Genomic DNA, 16,341 nt, shown 5'->3' with positions numbered 1-16,341 from the left:
GGCAGAGCGTTGCCTTGTTTGCCCTCAACTGGTACACGTTTGACTCCAAATTTCACTACCTTGCACCTGGCCACCATAAATATGGATTTGGGGTCACACATTTCAGTGAGTAGGGGAATTTGCAAATACAGAGCCCGCAAAAAATAAGCAACGACTGTATCTTTGTATTTCCAGGGTTGGAAAGAATATTTGTTTTTAGACAAGAGGCAAAAAGCACAAATTATAACCGAAAAGACTGACAAACTGGGTAAGCTGACATTTAAAACTTCTGCCTGGGGCTCGCAGACGCCGCCCTGGAGCCTCCCGCGCCACCAAGCCATCGGTCAACCCCTCCGTGTTCCTCCAGATCTCCGAGGACCACAAGCCCTCGGGCCGTGTCTCCTATGAGCTTTCGGCAGACCAAGTTCCAGTGACAGCAGAGAACGTCTGTGCTCTGAGCACTGGGGAGAAAGGATTTGCTTATAAAGTTTCCTGCTTTCACAGGATTATTCCCTAATTTCTGTGCCAGGGTGGTGATGTCACATGTCACCGTGACACTGGCAGCCAGTCCATCTATGAGGAGAAATTTGGTAAGAATTTCTTTCTGGGGCCCACAGGTTCTGGCATCTTGTGCACAGCAAATGCTGGACCCAACACAAACGGTTCCCAGTTTTTCACCTGCACTGCCAAAGCCGCAGTGGTCGGAGGGCGGGCACGTGGTCTTTGGCAAGGTGCGCGAGGGGAGGAACATTGTGGACACCATGAAACACTCTGGGTCCAGGAATGGCAAGACCAGCAAGAAGCTCACCATGGCCGACTGTGGACAAATCTCCTAAATTTGACTTGTGTTTTATTTTAACTACCAGACCGTTCCTTCTGTAGCTCAGGAGGGCACCCTTCACCCCCAGCTGCTCCAAATATCCTACAATCTCTGTGCTCTCGCTGTGACTCCACGGGTTCCATATTTTCCTTGTTCCCCTCCAAGTCTAGCTGGACTGCAATTGAGAATTATGAAATAAAAATGAACAAACAAAAAAACCTTCTGCGTAAAAATCTGTCAGAAGGAAACCTGAAAAAAACCCGAATCACCATATTATTCACCCCAAACTAGTAACACTGTATGTTAACTGAAATTAAAATAAAACTGTAAGAATATACCTATATCAGAAAGAAAGTGAAAAATAAAGTCACAGACTGGGAGAAGATAATCTGCTCCCCAGATAAGCAAAGGATTGGTATCAAGGAGAGTTTTAAAGTTCCTAGAAATCAGTAAGAAAAAGACTAGTAGCTGTTAGAAAAACGAGGAAAAGAAAAAAAAAAGAGGAAAAGAACAAGCATTTTCTTAAAACAGACTGCCAAACAAAAATATGTTCCATCTCATTTGTAATAAATATAAATTAAAAGTGAGATTTCACAACTCTCTATATATTGTACATAAATACTTTGTCAAATTGAAATGTGGCTGAACATAACTCATGTTTCAAGCGGGAGTTTTACAACATTCAGTAACAATCTTCAGTAAAACCTAACTACATTTTTAGGTAAAATTTCCAACAAAGGCATTTCATTTCAGAAATTAGAAGCCCAAGGAAGAAAATGAGAGTTCCAGAAAGAACCCCCAAAATAGATAACCAAATGATATTCAGGAAGCAACAAAAAGACTCATTCTCGACCACCAGGGATTGGACGTTTCTGAAAACCACTATCCTGGGATTATCAGTGGATTTTCACTTGAGATAATGGGGCAGAAGCTCTGTATACACCAGGTAGTACACATTCAGAGCACTCAACAAGATTCTGTTCTTTGGGGGCCACCTGGGTGGCTCAGTCGGTTGAGTGACTGCCTTCAGCTCAGGTCATGGTCCCAGGGTTCCGAGATCGAGCCCCACATCAGGCTCCCTGCTCAGTGGGGAGCCGGCTCTCCCTCTGCCTGCCATTCCCCCTCCTTGCACTCTTGCTCCCTCTCTCTCAAAAAAAAAAAAAAAGATTGCTCTTTTGGAACCACTTTCAGTACAAAATTCTGTATTAGTCGGGGTTTTATAGATACATAAAACCAGCAGAAGGGGCTTAGGCAAAAGTGGGAGCTGGGTAAACAGGTTCTGGAAGACGCCTTACCTGGTGTTGGAGCTCGAAGTCGGCAGGGCAGGTAGTCAGGAGGGGAAGATGAAACGCAGGCTCGAACCCACACACACACAAGCCGGCACCGCACAAGGACGGACCGCAGACAGAGTCCCTTCTTACCGTTTCTGGCGTTGGTGATGAGGCCGTGCCACGGAAGCCACGGCCCGTCATCACGGAGCTAACATACACCTGGCCAGGGTGTCTCATCACGGAGCTCACACACACCTGGCCCGGGAATCAGAGAAGCTGACGGAGGATCCAGGGGAACTTAGAGCAACTGTGGGCCCCTTCACACCAACAAAGTGACTCCGCAGCTCAGCAACAGTGTGTGCGAGCTACACTATGGCCGCTACTTCCCTTGGCCTTCCCAATCACTCAAGAGTCTCCCTGGCCACCCCTTTTAGCCAGAAACATAGGAGAACAGGCATTCCGAGAAATGCGGTTCAGCCTAGCCAAACTGACACATTGCAAAGCCGTCACATTCTTTAATGGTTGTGTGTCTTCCGACCCTCCTTTTGTTCTAGAGTTAGCCTTATTTAGTAAATTACATTTTTCTCTAAGAAACAGTCTATTTACCTATTTTTTAAAATGGTTACTCACCATATTCTTGTGAACTATTTTTAGCAATTTCTGGTAGAGCTACAGTTGTATTCCTTTTCACTCATTAATATGGCTATCTTATGTTGTTTCTAATTTAATTGCATTATGATCAGAGAATGCAGTATCTTTGTTTTTGGTTGCTTGGTATTTGAGATATGTGTTGAAGCCTAATAGAGGATCAATTTTTATAAATGTTCCATGTGTGCTTGAAAACAATGTGTATTCTCTAAAATTAATTCCAGAGTGTACACACACACACCCACACACACAATTCAGTGGATTAATTGGGTTGTCCAAAAATCTATACACTGTTCTGTTATATACATGGTCAATTCCTGACATAGGTGTATTAAAAATCTCCCTCTATCAATTTTTCCTAGTAGTTATGTCAATTTTTACATTATAAATTTTAAAGCTGTTATTAGATGCATGTGTTTATAATTCTTTTATCATCCTGGTGAATCATTCCTCTTAGCATTCAATAATGACCCCTTTCATCCCTAATGATATTTTTGCCTCAAAGCCTATATCCTGTCCAACATTAGTACTGCTACAGTTTTAATTATGCTCTTTTTTTCTTGCCCACTAGGGCTATTACTTTCTTACCAGCTCAGCTGTGCATTTAAAAAAGATATTTGTTACATTTTATCCATTATTCCTGGTGTGTGTACCAGGTAGTTGTGGATATCTAACCTGGCATATTGATAGATCTTAAGGTTCTCAAAATTAGAAAAAAATGAAATGCATACTCGCTTTTAGAGAGAAATCTAGATGCTTGATATGCAATCGGGATAGTAGAATAAATTGCACAGTGTGTGCATAACCAAAGCCCCATCTCCCCAGTGAAGGCGGCAAACGATATTAACTGTAGAGCTCAATCTGAATTGTGTTCACTTTGTGTCTCCAACGGACAAGAAAAAAAAAATAGGCTTTTTCAAACAATATACTCCCACAGCTTCCCCCAAGAGTCCGATATGGGCCCCATCCCTCAAGGGTGGTTCCCCCAAGATTGAGAATCACCAGTTTATGGTCTCCAAAGAAGATTCAGTTTAAAGATGGACATATTTTATTCCATTAATAGTTTGGTATGCCTCCTCCCATCCCTCAGTCACTCACACATGTTGCACTTTTTTCTGGTGCTCTGTGGGTTCCTTTCAACATGTTTCCAAACTGCTCTGGTCTCCTGGTCCAAGAGGCCAACACTAGGCTCAAACCCAGTTTCTACCTGGCAATGTATGAGTCCTAACACTGGAGCCAAATCCTATCACCTGACATTTAACCTAGTTTACCAATTACCACTTCGTGGGGACTTCAAACCCCATACTATACATCTGCTTGTGGCATGAATGGGGGGGGGTCTACTCTTCTCTACTACTGATTATGAATTACAAGGGTTCTGCAAAGATGGTGCCAGTGATTTGGGCCCAAGAGTTTACAAGGAGGGAAAGCCCTCGTTCTTGTTAAGGAGGGTGGCCATCTGATTTGTTCAACTTCTCCAACTTATGCACTACATAGAAAGCCTTTAGAAACTCATTAAAGTCAATGCTTCCATCTTTGTTTAAGTCCATTCTTTCAGCGAGCTCATCAACTTGAAAATCCTCAATGTGAATGCTGTAGTGACTATTGAAGAGTTTCCACATGGCACGAAATTCTTCCATGGAAATCAGGCCTAAAGGAATAAAGAAGAAGGTGTGAGGGTTGGTTTTAAGACCCACCTAATGGAGGGGTGGGGGACTTATACTGATTGAAGAGTCCTAATGAGAAGCTCACTCACATGCCCCAACCATCGAGACACTGAAGGAAATAAAAAAAGTCAGACTGTCAATTTAAGACACAATATGTCATTTTCTAGTATCTGAGATTATTCCAGGTCCAGATTATACTCAAGGTCCTGAGATTATTCCAAACCTGGAATTAGTATACACTGAAGGGATGGAGGTAGACTGTGGACTGTGGGGCTCTATATAAGGGAAAGGGACATCAAAGCAGAGGGAGAAGATACCCTGGCCCTCAATAAGATAATGGTAAACAATGGCTCTGCCATGTTTTATAGGCAATGATTTACTTTCATATTTTGATTATTGACCTTTGGTATTCAATGATCTCTGCAGTTGGGGAGTATCTGATGATTTTTTTATTGCCTGGAGTAACCACTATGTTTAAATGCCCAGGAAATTATCTTTTCATCTGTGCTGGTGACTTATAAAAGGAGCTATTCTTGTCTAATAGATACAGAGGCCTATAGGGACTGTAAGGTCTTAAATACAGTTTTTGGACAAACTAAATAATAATAATAATATTTAACATAAGTTTATTCACCCCCCCAGCCCAAGTTAATTCAAGTTTGGGCAAAGAATGCAACAGATGAAAACAGAATTCTGCTTTCCAAGAAACAGATTAGCCTTTGTCTTCTTCTGCTATCGAACTAATCGACGCTCATTTACCTGAGTGATCAGAGTCAATGACATTGAAGATGATTTGCAGGTCAGAGCGGTATCTGTACAGAGTTTCAACTAGAGTAGACTGAGCCTAAAATAAAGATGTTCTAAGTGTTAAAACACATAGAATTAATAACACAGGTCAATTGTAGTAAATGTAACAAACACAAAACATTATGACCAGTTCAAAGGATGTGATTCAGATAGAAACGAGACGACAGGCCTTCCTTGGAGGACCAGCCCTCATTAATCAAAGACAAGACCATACTCTTGTATGCGGAACCAAGTGCAGCCTGCGTGTGTCAGGGGACAGAGCCCATGCCATTCAGGAAACAAGGAACAGCAGCCAACATTTACTGAGAACACCCGAGTGCAGGCTCTGTGCGGAGAGTTTTCCATGGGAAACCCTCCATGAGAGTTTTCATTTCATTCTGTCCTCAACAAGAGGCCCAGGGAACAGAATTATTATGCCCATTTTACAGATTAGAAAACAGGTAAAGTTCAGTTTCTCAAGGTTCACATAGTTGGTAAAGGGGATCTGATTCTCAGCTGCCTGAAGCCAAGGCCTATGGGTTTGGCCATCACGGTTTACTGCCTCTTAGATAAAGCCTAAAGCCTTCTTCGTGTGGGTGTTTCACTCTCCCACTTGCACTTTGCTTTTCTTCCCTCTGCTCTTACTTTCCTATCTCCCCTGCAAACAATCACCCCAATCTCAGTCCCCATCAGCTCCCTTTCAGCCCAGTGTTATAACCAATTGCCAAAGGGTTGTTAACTAGTAAGTATGGGGGGGTGGTATCTGGTAATTCTTCCTGCGGTATTCTCATTTTAATAAGAGATTCTAAAGTTTACAAGTCTTTAAGGCATAAAATGTCATGTCAGCTAGTCCATACCCTTACAGTTTAACAGGGGTTCTGCTGAATATTTTAAGGGGGAGTTGAATGAAAGAATGGATGTCAGAGAAGAATCACATATTTGACATGGATTTGCTTGCAGAAGCTTTTCCTTCTTTTTCCATCTTGCCTATCCTTAGAAGGCACAAATTTCACAAACAGATCACAGTGTACCTGGGAGAGCGACCTTAGGCCTATTCCCAAGACTGCCACACCCATCCATTAGATGATTCTCACTCCCCAACTTTTCTTTTTCCTTTTTTTTTAAAAAGATTTTATTTATTCATTTGTCAGAGAGAGAGCACGAGAGCAGGGTGAGGGGCAGGAGGAGAAGCAGACTCCCCACTGAGCAGGGAGCCCGATGCGAGGCTTGATCCCAGGACGCTGGGATTATGACCCGAGCCAAAGGTAGACGCTTAACCAACTGAGCCATGCGGGCACCCCATCCCCAATGTTTCAGAGGACTGAGTTCCTCTTATAGGTCGTCTGAAGGGTGTTTTGCTCAAGCCAGGTTTTATTTGTCTGGTTTTCGCTTTTTTTTTTTTTTTTTTAAGAGAGTGAGCACATGTGTGAGGGGTGGGGAGGGCAAAGGGAGAGAGAGAATCCCAAGCAGACTCCACTCTGAGCTCAGAGCCTGACTTGGGGCTCGATCCCACAATCCATGAGATCATGACCTGAGCCAAAAGCAAGAGTCTGATGCCTAACTTGACTGAGCCACCCAGGTGCCCCATCGCTCCAGACAGGCTTTAGCTGCGGCTACGTTTCACTTGCCTCTTTCACAGGTTTCTGAATGTGGATATCCTGGAAGGTGGACATGTAGTTAATATTTCCATTTTTGTCTGTGGTTACCAGATGTGGACTCAGGGATCTCCATGGTAAGTTCAGCCCCAAAGTGTTCTCCATGGAGAAGGCCCACTGGCCCATAGAAAGTTTTCCTAACAACAACAAAACCCATATCATTGGTTGATAATTTAGTAAAGAAATGCAACCTACTTGGCGGAACCAGTGAACAGCCCGGGGTTTTGAAGCCTGGGTTCCTCCCGTTCCCCTCTGTGATCTGTCCCAACAGGCACCGCAACTCTGGTGCATAATATAGAAATTCCCCACTTCCATGCAACACCCTGTGCTCATCACGACCAGTGCCCCCCTTCATCCCCATCACCTGTCTCACCCATTCCCCCACCGCCTCCCCTCTGGTAGCCAGAAGTGTGTTCTCCAGAGTGAAGAGTCTGTTTCTTGGTCTGCCTCTCTCTCTCTCTCTCTCTCATTTTATCCCTTAGCTTGTTTCATTTCTTAAAATCCACAGATGAGTGAAATCAGATGGTATTTGTCTTTCTCTGACTTATTTCACTAAGCTTAATTCTCTCTAGCTCCATCCACGTCATTGCAAATGGCAGGATTTTCTTTTTATGGCTGAGGAATATTCCATTGTATGTCTATATACCACGACTCTCTATCCATTCATCCGCTGATGGACACTTGCATTGCTTCTGTATCTTCGCTGTTGTAGATAATGCTGCTATAAACATAGGGACGTGTGTATCCCTTTGAATTAGTGCTCTTGTATTCTTTGGGTAAACACCCTGTAGTGTGATTGCCGGATTAAAAGGTAGTTCTATTTTTAAATTTTTGAGGAACCTCCATACTGTTTTCCACAGTGGCTGCACCATTTTGCATTCCCACCAATAGTGCACGGAGGTTCCTGTTTCTCCACATCCTCGCCAACACCTGTTGTTTCTCGTGTTGTTGGTTTTAGCCATTCTGAAAGTGTGAGGTAATAGCTCACTGTGGTTTTGATCTGCATTTCCCTGACGATGAGTGACGATAAGCATCTTTTCATGTGTTTGTTGGCCATATTCTTTTTTAAAAATTAAAGTTCAACACATACAGACAAGTTCACGAAACAAATTCAGAGCTCAGTGAATTGTCACAGAGGGAGTTCCTATGTAGCCACCACCAAGGACAAGAAATAGAACATTGCCAAATACCATATGATTTCACTCATGTGAAATTTAAGAAACAAAACAAATGAGCACAGGGAAAAAAAGAGAGAAGCAAACCAAGAAATAGACTCCTTTTTTCTTTTTTTAAATTTCTTTCCAGCGTAACAGTATTCATTGGTTTTGCACCACACCCAGTGCTCCATGCAATCCGTGCCCTCCCCAAAACCCACCACCTGGTTCCCCCAACCTCCCACCCCCCCAATACCCACCACCTGGTTCCCCCAACCTCCCAACCCCCCCAATACCCACCACCTGGTTCCCCCAACCTCCCACCGCCCCCCGACCCCTTCAAAACCCTCAGATTGTTTAACTATAGAGAACACACTGATGGTTACCAGGGGGAAGTGGGTGGGAGGATGGGGTTAAACAGGTGAAGAGCCCCGGGTGACATGTGAAAGTACTGAATCACCATATTGTACACCTGAAACTAATATTATACTGTATGTTAACTAATTGGAACCTAAACAAAAACTCAAAGTTATAAAAAAAAAAAAAAAGAACATTGTCAATATTCAAAAGGCCCCCTTGTGGCCTCTCACAATTACTACCACCACCCACTTTTCCTAAGGAGAGCTGCCATCTTGATTTCTATCACTATAATTAACCTCTTGTCTTTTTTGATCCATATGTAAATGGAATCACGAAGTATATAATTCAGGGGGAGTCTGACTCCTTTTGCTCAACACTAAGTCCATGAGAGTCAGCCATATTTTCTATTCAGTTTTAACATCTTTATTGTCATTGGTGTATGGCATTCCATGGTGTGAATACACACAATTTACATATCCATTCAACTGTTGGTGGGCCTTAGGGTTATCCCCAGTTTGAGGCTATCACAAACAGCGTTGCTAAGAACATTTCTGTACATGCCCTTTTGGTGCATTGAACCTATAGTTCAATTTGAAAAGAATTTATATCTTGACAATTTCAGCCCTTAAACACAATAATATCTACCCACTTATTCCAGTCCTTTTTAATTTCTTTTAATAATATTTTAGAAATCTCATACATCAGTCATTACGCTCGTTCCTCAGTCCTTGCTTATCTGCTGTGAATGGTATCTTTTAAGATTTTCATTATCTAAAAGTTAATTCTTAGCTCTATCTCTTATCAGTTTATTCCTCCTCAGCTCCAAATCTACCTACCCTTCTTTGCCCTGTTTTGTGATACTGGAACCGAACCCTGTAAATATTTCTCTTTTGGCACCTGGTATAATGTCAATAGAGGGCACAGGAAGGATGCTCTAAGACTTGGCAGAAGAAATACCTCTGGTATGCTTTCCTTCTTGCTTTTATAGCACAGCATGGTTGCCAGAGGTGTGTGGGAAATGCATTGGCACCCACTATCTAGTCAATTTTACCAACACCAGAGTGAATGGCTTGCTTGCCAGGACTGTGTGGGAGACTCAGTGGTACACAGCCCAAAGAGGGTTTTGCTGGCACCCCAGTGGGTGGCTCCATCCTCTTCAGTCCTGGCCCACCAGCTATAGATCATCTTTGATATGAGACACCTGAGCGAACTTCCACCCCATCTAGTGAGCCACAGTCACTCTCTGTCCAATAAGATCTGAATCTTAGCCCTGGAGGGAGTAGGGGGCTCTTCTAAGTTTGTTCCTTCCTTGGGTACACTTTCTTAGCCTTAGAGATAATAGCTGCTCCCTATAATTTCTATTCCTGTATCCTTTAGAGTTCTCTTTTAGCCATTTTAGAAATTAATCACCTTTAACTAGTTAATAATTCTTTATATTAAATTTCCCCGTTCAAATGATTGCTGTGGTTTCTGAGTCCTCCACAGATTCCAACCAATATACTAATATATGGAAATGCAATCAATTTCTGTGTATTGACATTCTGTTCTACAAGTTGTTAAATTCACTTATTAATTCTAAGAGTTTATCTTTATTTGGGTTTTCTGTATACTCAATTATGTTGTCTACATAGTAACATATTTTTTCCTTTCTAATTCTTATCATCTTATTTAACTTGCCTTATTGCAGTAGCTAGCATCCCTAATACAGTGTTGAACAATCTTGACAGTACACATCTATATTAGTTTCCTACTGCTGCTGTAACAAATTACCACAGACTTCATGGCTTAAAATAACACAGATTTATTCTCTTAAAGTTCTGGAGATTAGAAGCCCAAAATCTGTTTGCTGGGCCAAGTCCAAGTGTCAGCAGGGCCGGTTCCTTTGGGAAACTCTGATGGGAGGATCCATTTTCTTCCCCTTTTCGGCTTCTAAAGGCTGCCTATATTCCTTGACTTGAGGCACCTTCCTCCGTTTTCAGGGTGTATTGTTTCAATATTTGTTTCCATCAGCACATCACCTTCTCCTCTGTCTCCGACTCCTCCTACATCCCTTTTGTAGGACCATCCTGATTATATCGATTCCACCTAGATAATGCAGGGTAGTCTCCCTAGGTCAAGATCATTGCTCTAATCACATCTGCAAATCCCTTTAGCCATATAAGTAAGGTAACATTTAGAGGTTCTGGGGATTAGGATATGGACACATTGGAGGATGGGAATTATTCAGCATCTTTCTCTCATTCCCCATCTTAGAAGAAAAGGTTTCAACATCACTCCATCAAGTGTGCTTTTTTCTATAGGCTTTGTTAGACATCCTTTATGAGATTAAGGAAATTTTCTTCTGTTTTTAGTTTTCTAAGTGTTTTTTTGAAGCCATGATATCAAGGTAAAACACATCCAACAAGTTTTTCTTATTTTGGGAGAATCATAACTTCTTCAATTTTGTTAAAGCAGTGAATTACACTGATTTCTGAATGTTAAAACAAGCTACAATTCCTAACATTTCTAGACTAAACCAAACTTGGTTGTAATTTAACCTTTTGTTAATATTCCATTTAGGATTTTTTTCATCTAAGTTTATGAGCAAGATTAGCTATTAACTTTCCTTTTCCATAATGTCTTTGTTAGGTTTTGGTATCAAGGTTATGCTGACCTCCTAAAATAATCTTGGAAATATCCCTTGTATTTCCATTCTCTGGAAGAGTTTGTGTAATACTGGTTTTATTCTTAAATGTATATTGTAATGGTTAATGAGGCTATCTGAACTAAGCTGTCTTTGGGACAAGTTGCAAAATTTCAGATCCATTTTCTTCAACAGTTATAGGATTGTTGAGATTTTCTATTTCTTCTTGTGTCTGTTTTGGTAAGACAATGGGTATGTGTAACGTATTTTAGGAATTTGACCATATAATCTAAAGTTTTAATTATTAGCACAAGAGTTTCTCTTTTTTTCAAGATTTTATTTATTCCTTTGACAGAGAGAGAAGCACATGCACAAGCAGGGGGAGGGGCAAATGGGAGAGGGAGGAGCAGGATCTCTGCTGAGCAGAGAGCTCAATACGGGGCTCGATCCCCGGACCACAGGATCATGACCTGAGCCAAAGGCAGATGTTTAATGACTAAGCCACCCACGTGCCCGTGCATAAGAGTTTCTATAATACATCTTATGAGCTTTTTAATATCTGTAAAGTCTGTAGTAACATCTCTCCTCTCAATTCTGGCATTGATTATTTCTCTTTCTCTGTCTCCTTACCAGTGTTTTATCAGATTTACTAGTTTCTTCAAAGAATCTTTATTTTTTTACTTTGTTGATCCTAGTTTCATCTTTTAAAATATTAAAATATAGGTATGTTCAGTGCTTCTCTAACTTGTATCTTATAAATTTCAATATGTTGCATTTTCATTCAGTTGCAGAATTCTAGTTTCCACTGTTATTTTTCCTTTTATCTAAGGGCTATTTAGAATTATATTTCTTCTTTCTAAGCCCCAGGGAATTTTCTGGCTACCTTCTGTCAATTCACTGACAGAAAATTTATTCTGTATGTTTTTTATACAAAATTTATTGAGATTTGCCTTCTGTTCCAGTTTATCATCAATATTTGTAAGTGTTCCATTTGTGCTTGACAAAAACGTATATTCTGCAATGTTGGGCGCGGAGCTCTATTTTTAGGGAAAGTCTGCTAATCTTTTTGTCAGTTAATTCTTTTAGTCAAAGGGGTATTAAAATCTCCCAATGTGATGGTAGATTTCTCTACTTCTATTTGTTCTGTTTATTTTCTTAAATATATTTTTGAGGCTATAAATCAATACATATAGATTTAGAATGGATTCAATTGGCAAATTGAGTATTTTATCATTACAAAGTGTCCCTTTTTATTTTGAGTAATGTATATTTCCTTGAAATCTACTTTGTCTAATATTAACAGAGCTGTTACAACTTTGGTCTTGTGTTTTCATGTTGTATCTTTATCTAAGTTTTGGTTTCAGTATTTTGTATATATGATTCCACTGTTTACAGGTTTCTTTTTTTTTTTAATTTATTTTATTTATTTGACAGACAGAGATCACAAGTAGGCAGAGAGGCAGACAGAGAGAGGAGGAAGCAGGCTCCCCACCGAGCAGAGAGCCCGATGTGGGGCTCGATCCCAGGACCCTGGGATCATGACCTGAGCCGAAGGCAGAGGCTTAACCCACTGAGCCACCCAGGCACCCCTGTTTACAGGTTTCTATTGCAACTACGGAGAAGGCTAATAACAGTACAACTGTTTTCTCTTTGTAGCAATGTGTATTTCTCTCTGCTTCCAAGATTATTTTTTAAGATTTTATTTATTTATTTATTTGACAGAGAGAGAGCGATCACAAGTAGGCAGAGAGGCAGGCAGAGAAAGAGGGGGAAGCAGGCTCCCTGCTGAGCAGAGAGCCCGATGTGGGACTTGATCCCAGGACCCTGAAATCATGACCTGAGCCAAAGATAGAGGCTTAACCCACTGAGCCACCCAGGTGCCCTCCAAGATATTTTTATTTGCTGTTGGTGTCCTGTAGTTTCTCTACAAGTATGTATAGGTGTGTATTTTTTTTTTTTTATCCTGTTTTGAGAAACACTGTACCTCTCTACCTGTGAATGTGAGTTGCTTATCAGTTCTGGAAAAGTCTCAGCCATTATCATGTCAAATATATCCTCTCTTACAGTCTTTTCTCCTGGGACCCTGAGTAGATGTATGTTAGACTTGACTTTACTGTCCATAACAATATTTCTAATTCTTTCTTAAGCAATGTCTAATCTTCTGTTTAACCCATCCATTATGGGTTTTCTTAAACAAGTATAGTTTTATATCTATTTGGTTCTTCAAATTGTTTTCAAATGCATGTCTGCAATTCCATCTTTTATTTCATTAAACATTTCTTAGTTGTTTGTATTTGTATTTGAAAATTCTAATATCTGATGTCTTCAGGGAACTAAATCTGTAGTTTGTTCTTTCTGTTGACTCTTACTCATGGTAGCTTGCCTCGTTGTTTCACAATCTTTGGTTATGAGCTCGTGGTTGATCTTAATCTCTGGATATATTAGTGGCCAAAATTAGGGATGCATCCCTTGAACATGGATTTGCACTTGCTTGCCTAGAGTCAGGGGGCACTACAAACATAGGCTTATCATAGCCTCTTTGAGGGCCCAGGCTTAATGTAGAACTCTCCGATTCAGCTTATCCATCTTTCTATTATCCCAGGTTTAGTCTCAGGATTGAGTGTTACATCAAAATTAGCATTTGCCCTCAGGACAATCTACTATTTTGTGCTTTCTTGCTACTCCATGCCCCAAATATGGTTTCAAAAAACCTTTCATGAGGAAATAAAGTGTTTCCTACATATTTATCTTACTGTGAGGCTGGTCGATGCATTAAAATTCTGTATCCTCTAGAAGCTAGCTGTTACTTAGCAGGAGGGCCTTATGGAGTATCTAGTCTGAGATACCAGAATAGAAGGGTTGTTGTTGTTTTAAGTTGAAAGAAACTTACTGCAAAGGAGGAATATGGCTTTTTTCAAGCACATAATGGATTATATTTTATTTTTATCTCTATCTTTCCTTGTTAGTAAAAATAGAAAACTGAAATCTAAGGGAGCAAAAAAAAAATTAAATAAATAAAAACTGATTTTTATGTAAGCTGGTATGTTAAGAAATGGTAAGCATTATGTAATTTTATTACCTGATTTACTGCGGTCTTGAAGTTGGAAAGCACGAATGAGGTCAGTTTTTCGTGAAAGCATTCTCTCTTTCAATATCCTGATGGCACTACTTTCCATAGTATTCACCCTACGGTAACAAAACAATTATTAGGTGAAAGAAAGACACATAAACCATCCCACTGTGTCTTGTTTTAACGTGTTCCACTTCAAATGAATTGCCTAACTTCACACATACCCTGTTATTAGGTGGTCAGTGTTTTTGTATGTATGTATGTATGTGCATGTATTGTGAAATTTTAAAAGGATTACCACTGGTGTTTTCTTTTTGATTTCCAAGTTTTACATAAGCAACTGATGTCTGAGCATATCCAAGATAATTTTAAAAAATAAGAAAAATAAAGAGGGACTTGCTATAGCAGACATTAAAATTTACTGTGAAGTTGCTAAAACCAAACAATAGGTATTAACACAAAAGAAGACAGATGCATGAGCAGAACATAATAGAAATTGCATAAACTTAGTGAACTATATATGGGAACAATATATATGACAAAGGAGGTATTAAAATTCAGTGGAAAGGGGCTATTTTTTTTTTTAACACGGTGCTTGCATAGTTATCTGTCTGAATGCTAAACCACCTCGACCGTTTACAAAAATAAATTCTAAATAAAGGAAGAAGAGAGAAGTAAAGTGGCTATGAGTCATATATCCCCTCCCCCAAAAAGCAGAGAGGGCAGACCCAACTGTATGTTTTCTACAGGAGATACACTTTGTTTCGAAGATACAAAGAGCTCGAAAGAACAAAAAAAGGTGTATTATGCAAACATCAACCATAAGAGAGTTAGAGTGGCTACACTAATAGTAGACAGAATAGACTTGAAGACAAAATATATTACTAGAGATAAAGAGGGATATTTTATAATGATAAAAGAATCAGACAAGAAGATACAACAATTGTAAACATATATGAACCTAACAACAGAGCCCAAAACTATATGAAGCAAAAACAGACAGAATTGAAGGGAGAAATAAACAATTTAACAATAATAGTTGGGGACTTCAATATTCTACTTTCAATAATGGATAGAACAATGAGGCAGAAAATAAAAAAGGATATAAAAGACTTGGACAGCACTACAAACCAACTAAATTTAACAGATATGTATAAAACACTCTACCCAACAACAGCAGAATATACATTTTTCTAAATCACATATGGAACATTCTCCACAAGGGATCCTATGCTACGCCACAGTATAAGTCTCAATAGATTTAACATGATTAACATAATACAAAGTATCTTTTCTGACTACAAAGGGAATAAATTAGAGATTAATAACAGAAAGAAATTTGGGGAAATCCCAAATACAAGGAAATCAAACAACAAAATCCTAAATAATCAAGGGGTCAAAGAAGAAATCACAAGAGAAATTAGAAAATACTTTAAGATAAATGAAGATTAAAACACAATATGTCAAAACACTTGAGACACAACCAAAATAGTGCTTAGAAGAAAATTTGTAGCTACAAATGCCTCTATTAAAAAAGATCTCAAATCGTTAACATAATCTCTGCTTTCAAAAACTAGGAAAATAAGAGTAAGCTGAAAGAAAACAGGATGGAAAGAATAAAGAATAGAGGAAAACTATAGGCATAAATGTTTTATAGTACTTCTCAGGTATTTTTACATATTGAAGGTTTGTGGTAACCCTGCACTGAGTAAGCTTATCAGCGACATTTTTCGAATAATATTTGCTCACTTTGTGTCTCTGTCACATTTTGGTAATTCTCACAGTATTTCAAACTTTTCCATTATTATTTTGTTATGGTGATCTATGATCAGTGATCTTTAATATTAGTATTGTAATTGTTTTGGGGTGCCACAAACTATGCCCACATAGGACAGCCAACTTAATTGATATTGTATCTGTTCTGACTGCTCTACTGACCAGTCATTCCTTCATCTCTCTCCCTCTCCTTGAGCCTCCCTATTTCCTGAGACACAACAATATTGAACTTAGACCAATTATTAAACCTATAATGGCCTCTAAATGTTCAAGTTAAAGGGAGTCAAAGGTCTCTCGCTTTCTATTTTTTAAATTTATTTATTTATTTTTAGTAATCTCTACACCCAATGTGGGGATCAAAGTCACAACCCTGAGATCAAGAGTCTCATGCTCTTCTGACTGAGGCAGCCAGGTGCCCCTCTCATATTAAATCAAAAGCTAGAAATGATTAAGCTTAGTGAGGAAGGCATGTTGAAAGCCAAGAGAGGCTGAAGACTAATCTTCTTGTGCCCAAAAGTTAGCCAAGTTGTTA

General features: G+C 39.7%; 1 protein-coding gene across 1 annotated transcript in view; it reads right to left on the bottom strand.

The window, feature by feature from the left end:
• Positions 1-3,743: 3,743 nt before the first annotated feature.
• PPEF1 (protein phosphatase with EF-hand domain 1) overlaps positions 3,744-16,341 on the bottom strand; it is a 99,730-nt gene continuing 87,132 nt past the window's right edge. Inside the window, exons 13-16 of the mRNA XM_032840829.1 lie at positions 14,043-14,149; positions 6,800-6,963; positions 5,145-5,229; positions 3,744-4,369 (exon numbers count right to left, since the gene is read on the bottom strand). Of these exons, the coding sequence (XP_032696720.1) occupies positions 4,161-4,369; positions 5,145-5,229; positions 6,800-6,963; positions 14,043-14,149 (565 nt within the window). The 3' untranslated portion in view covers positions 3,744-4,160. The remainder of the gene's footprint in view (positions 4,370-5,144; positions 5,230-6,799; positions 6,964-14,042; positions 14,150-16,341) is intronic.

This window comes from Lontra canadensis, unplaced genomic scaffold, assembly GCF_010015895.1.
Source record: "Lontra canadensis isolate GAN:19392208 unplaced genomic scaffold, GSC_riverotter_1.0 scaffold116, whole genome shotgun sequence".
NCBI classification, from domain to species: Eukaryota; Metazoa; Chordata; class Mammalia; order Carnivora; family Mustelidae; genus Lontra; species Lontra canadensis.
The sequence above is the reverse complement of the archived record's forward strand: the minus strand, read 5'-3'. Positions and strand labels throughout refer to the sequence as shown.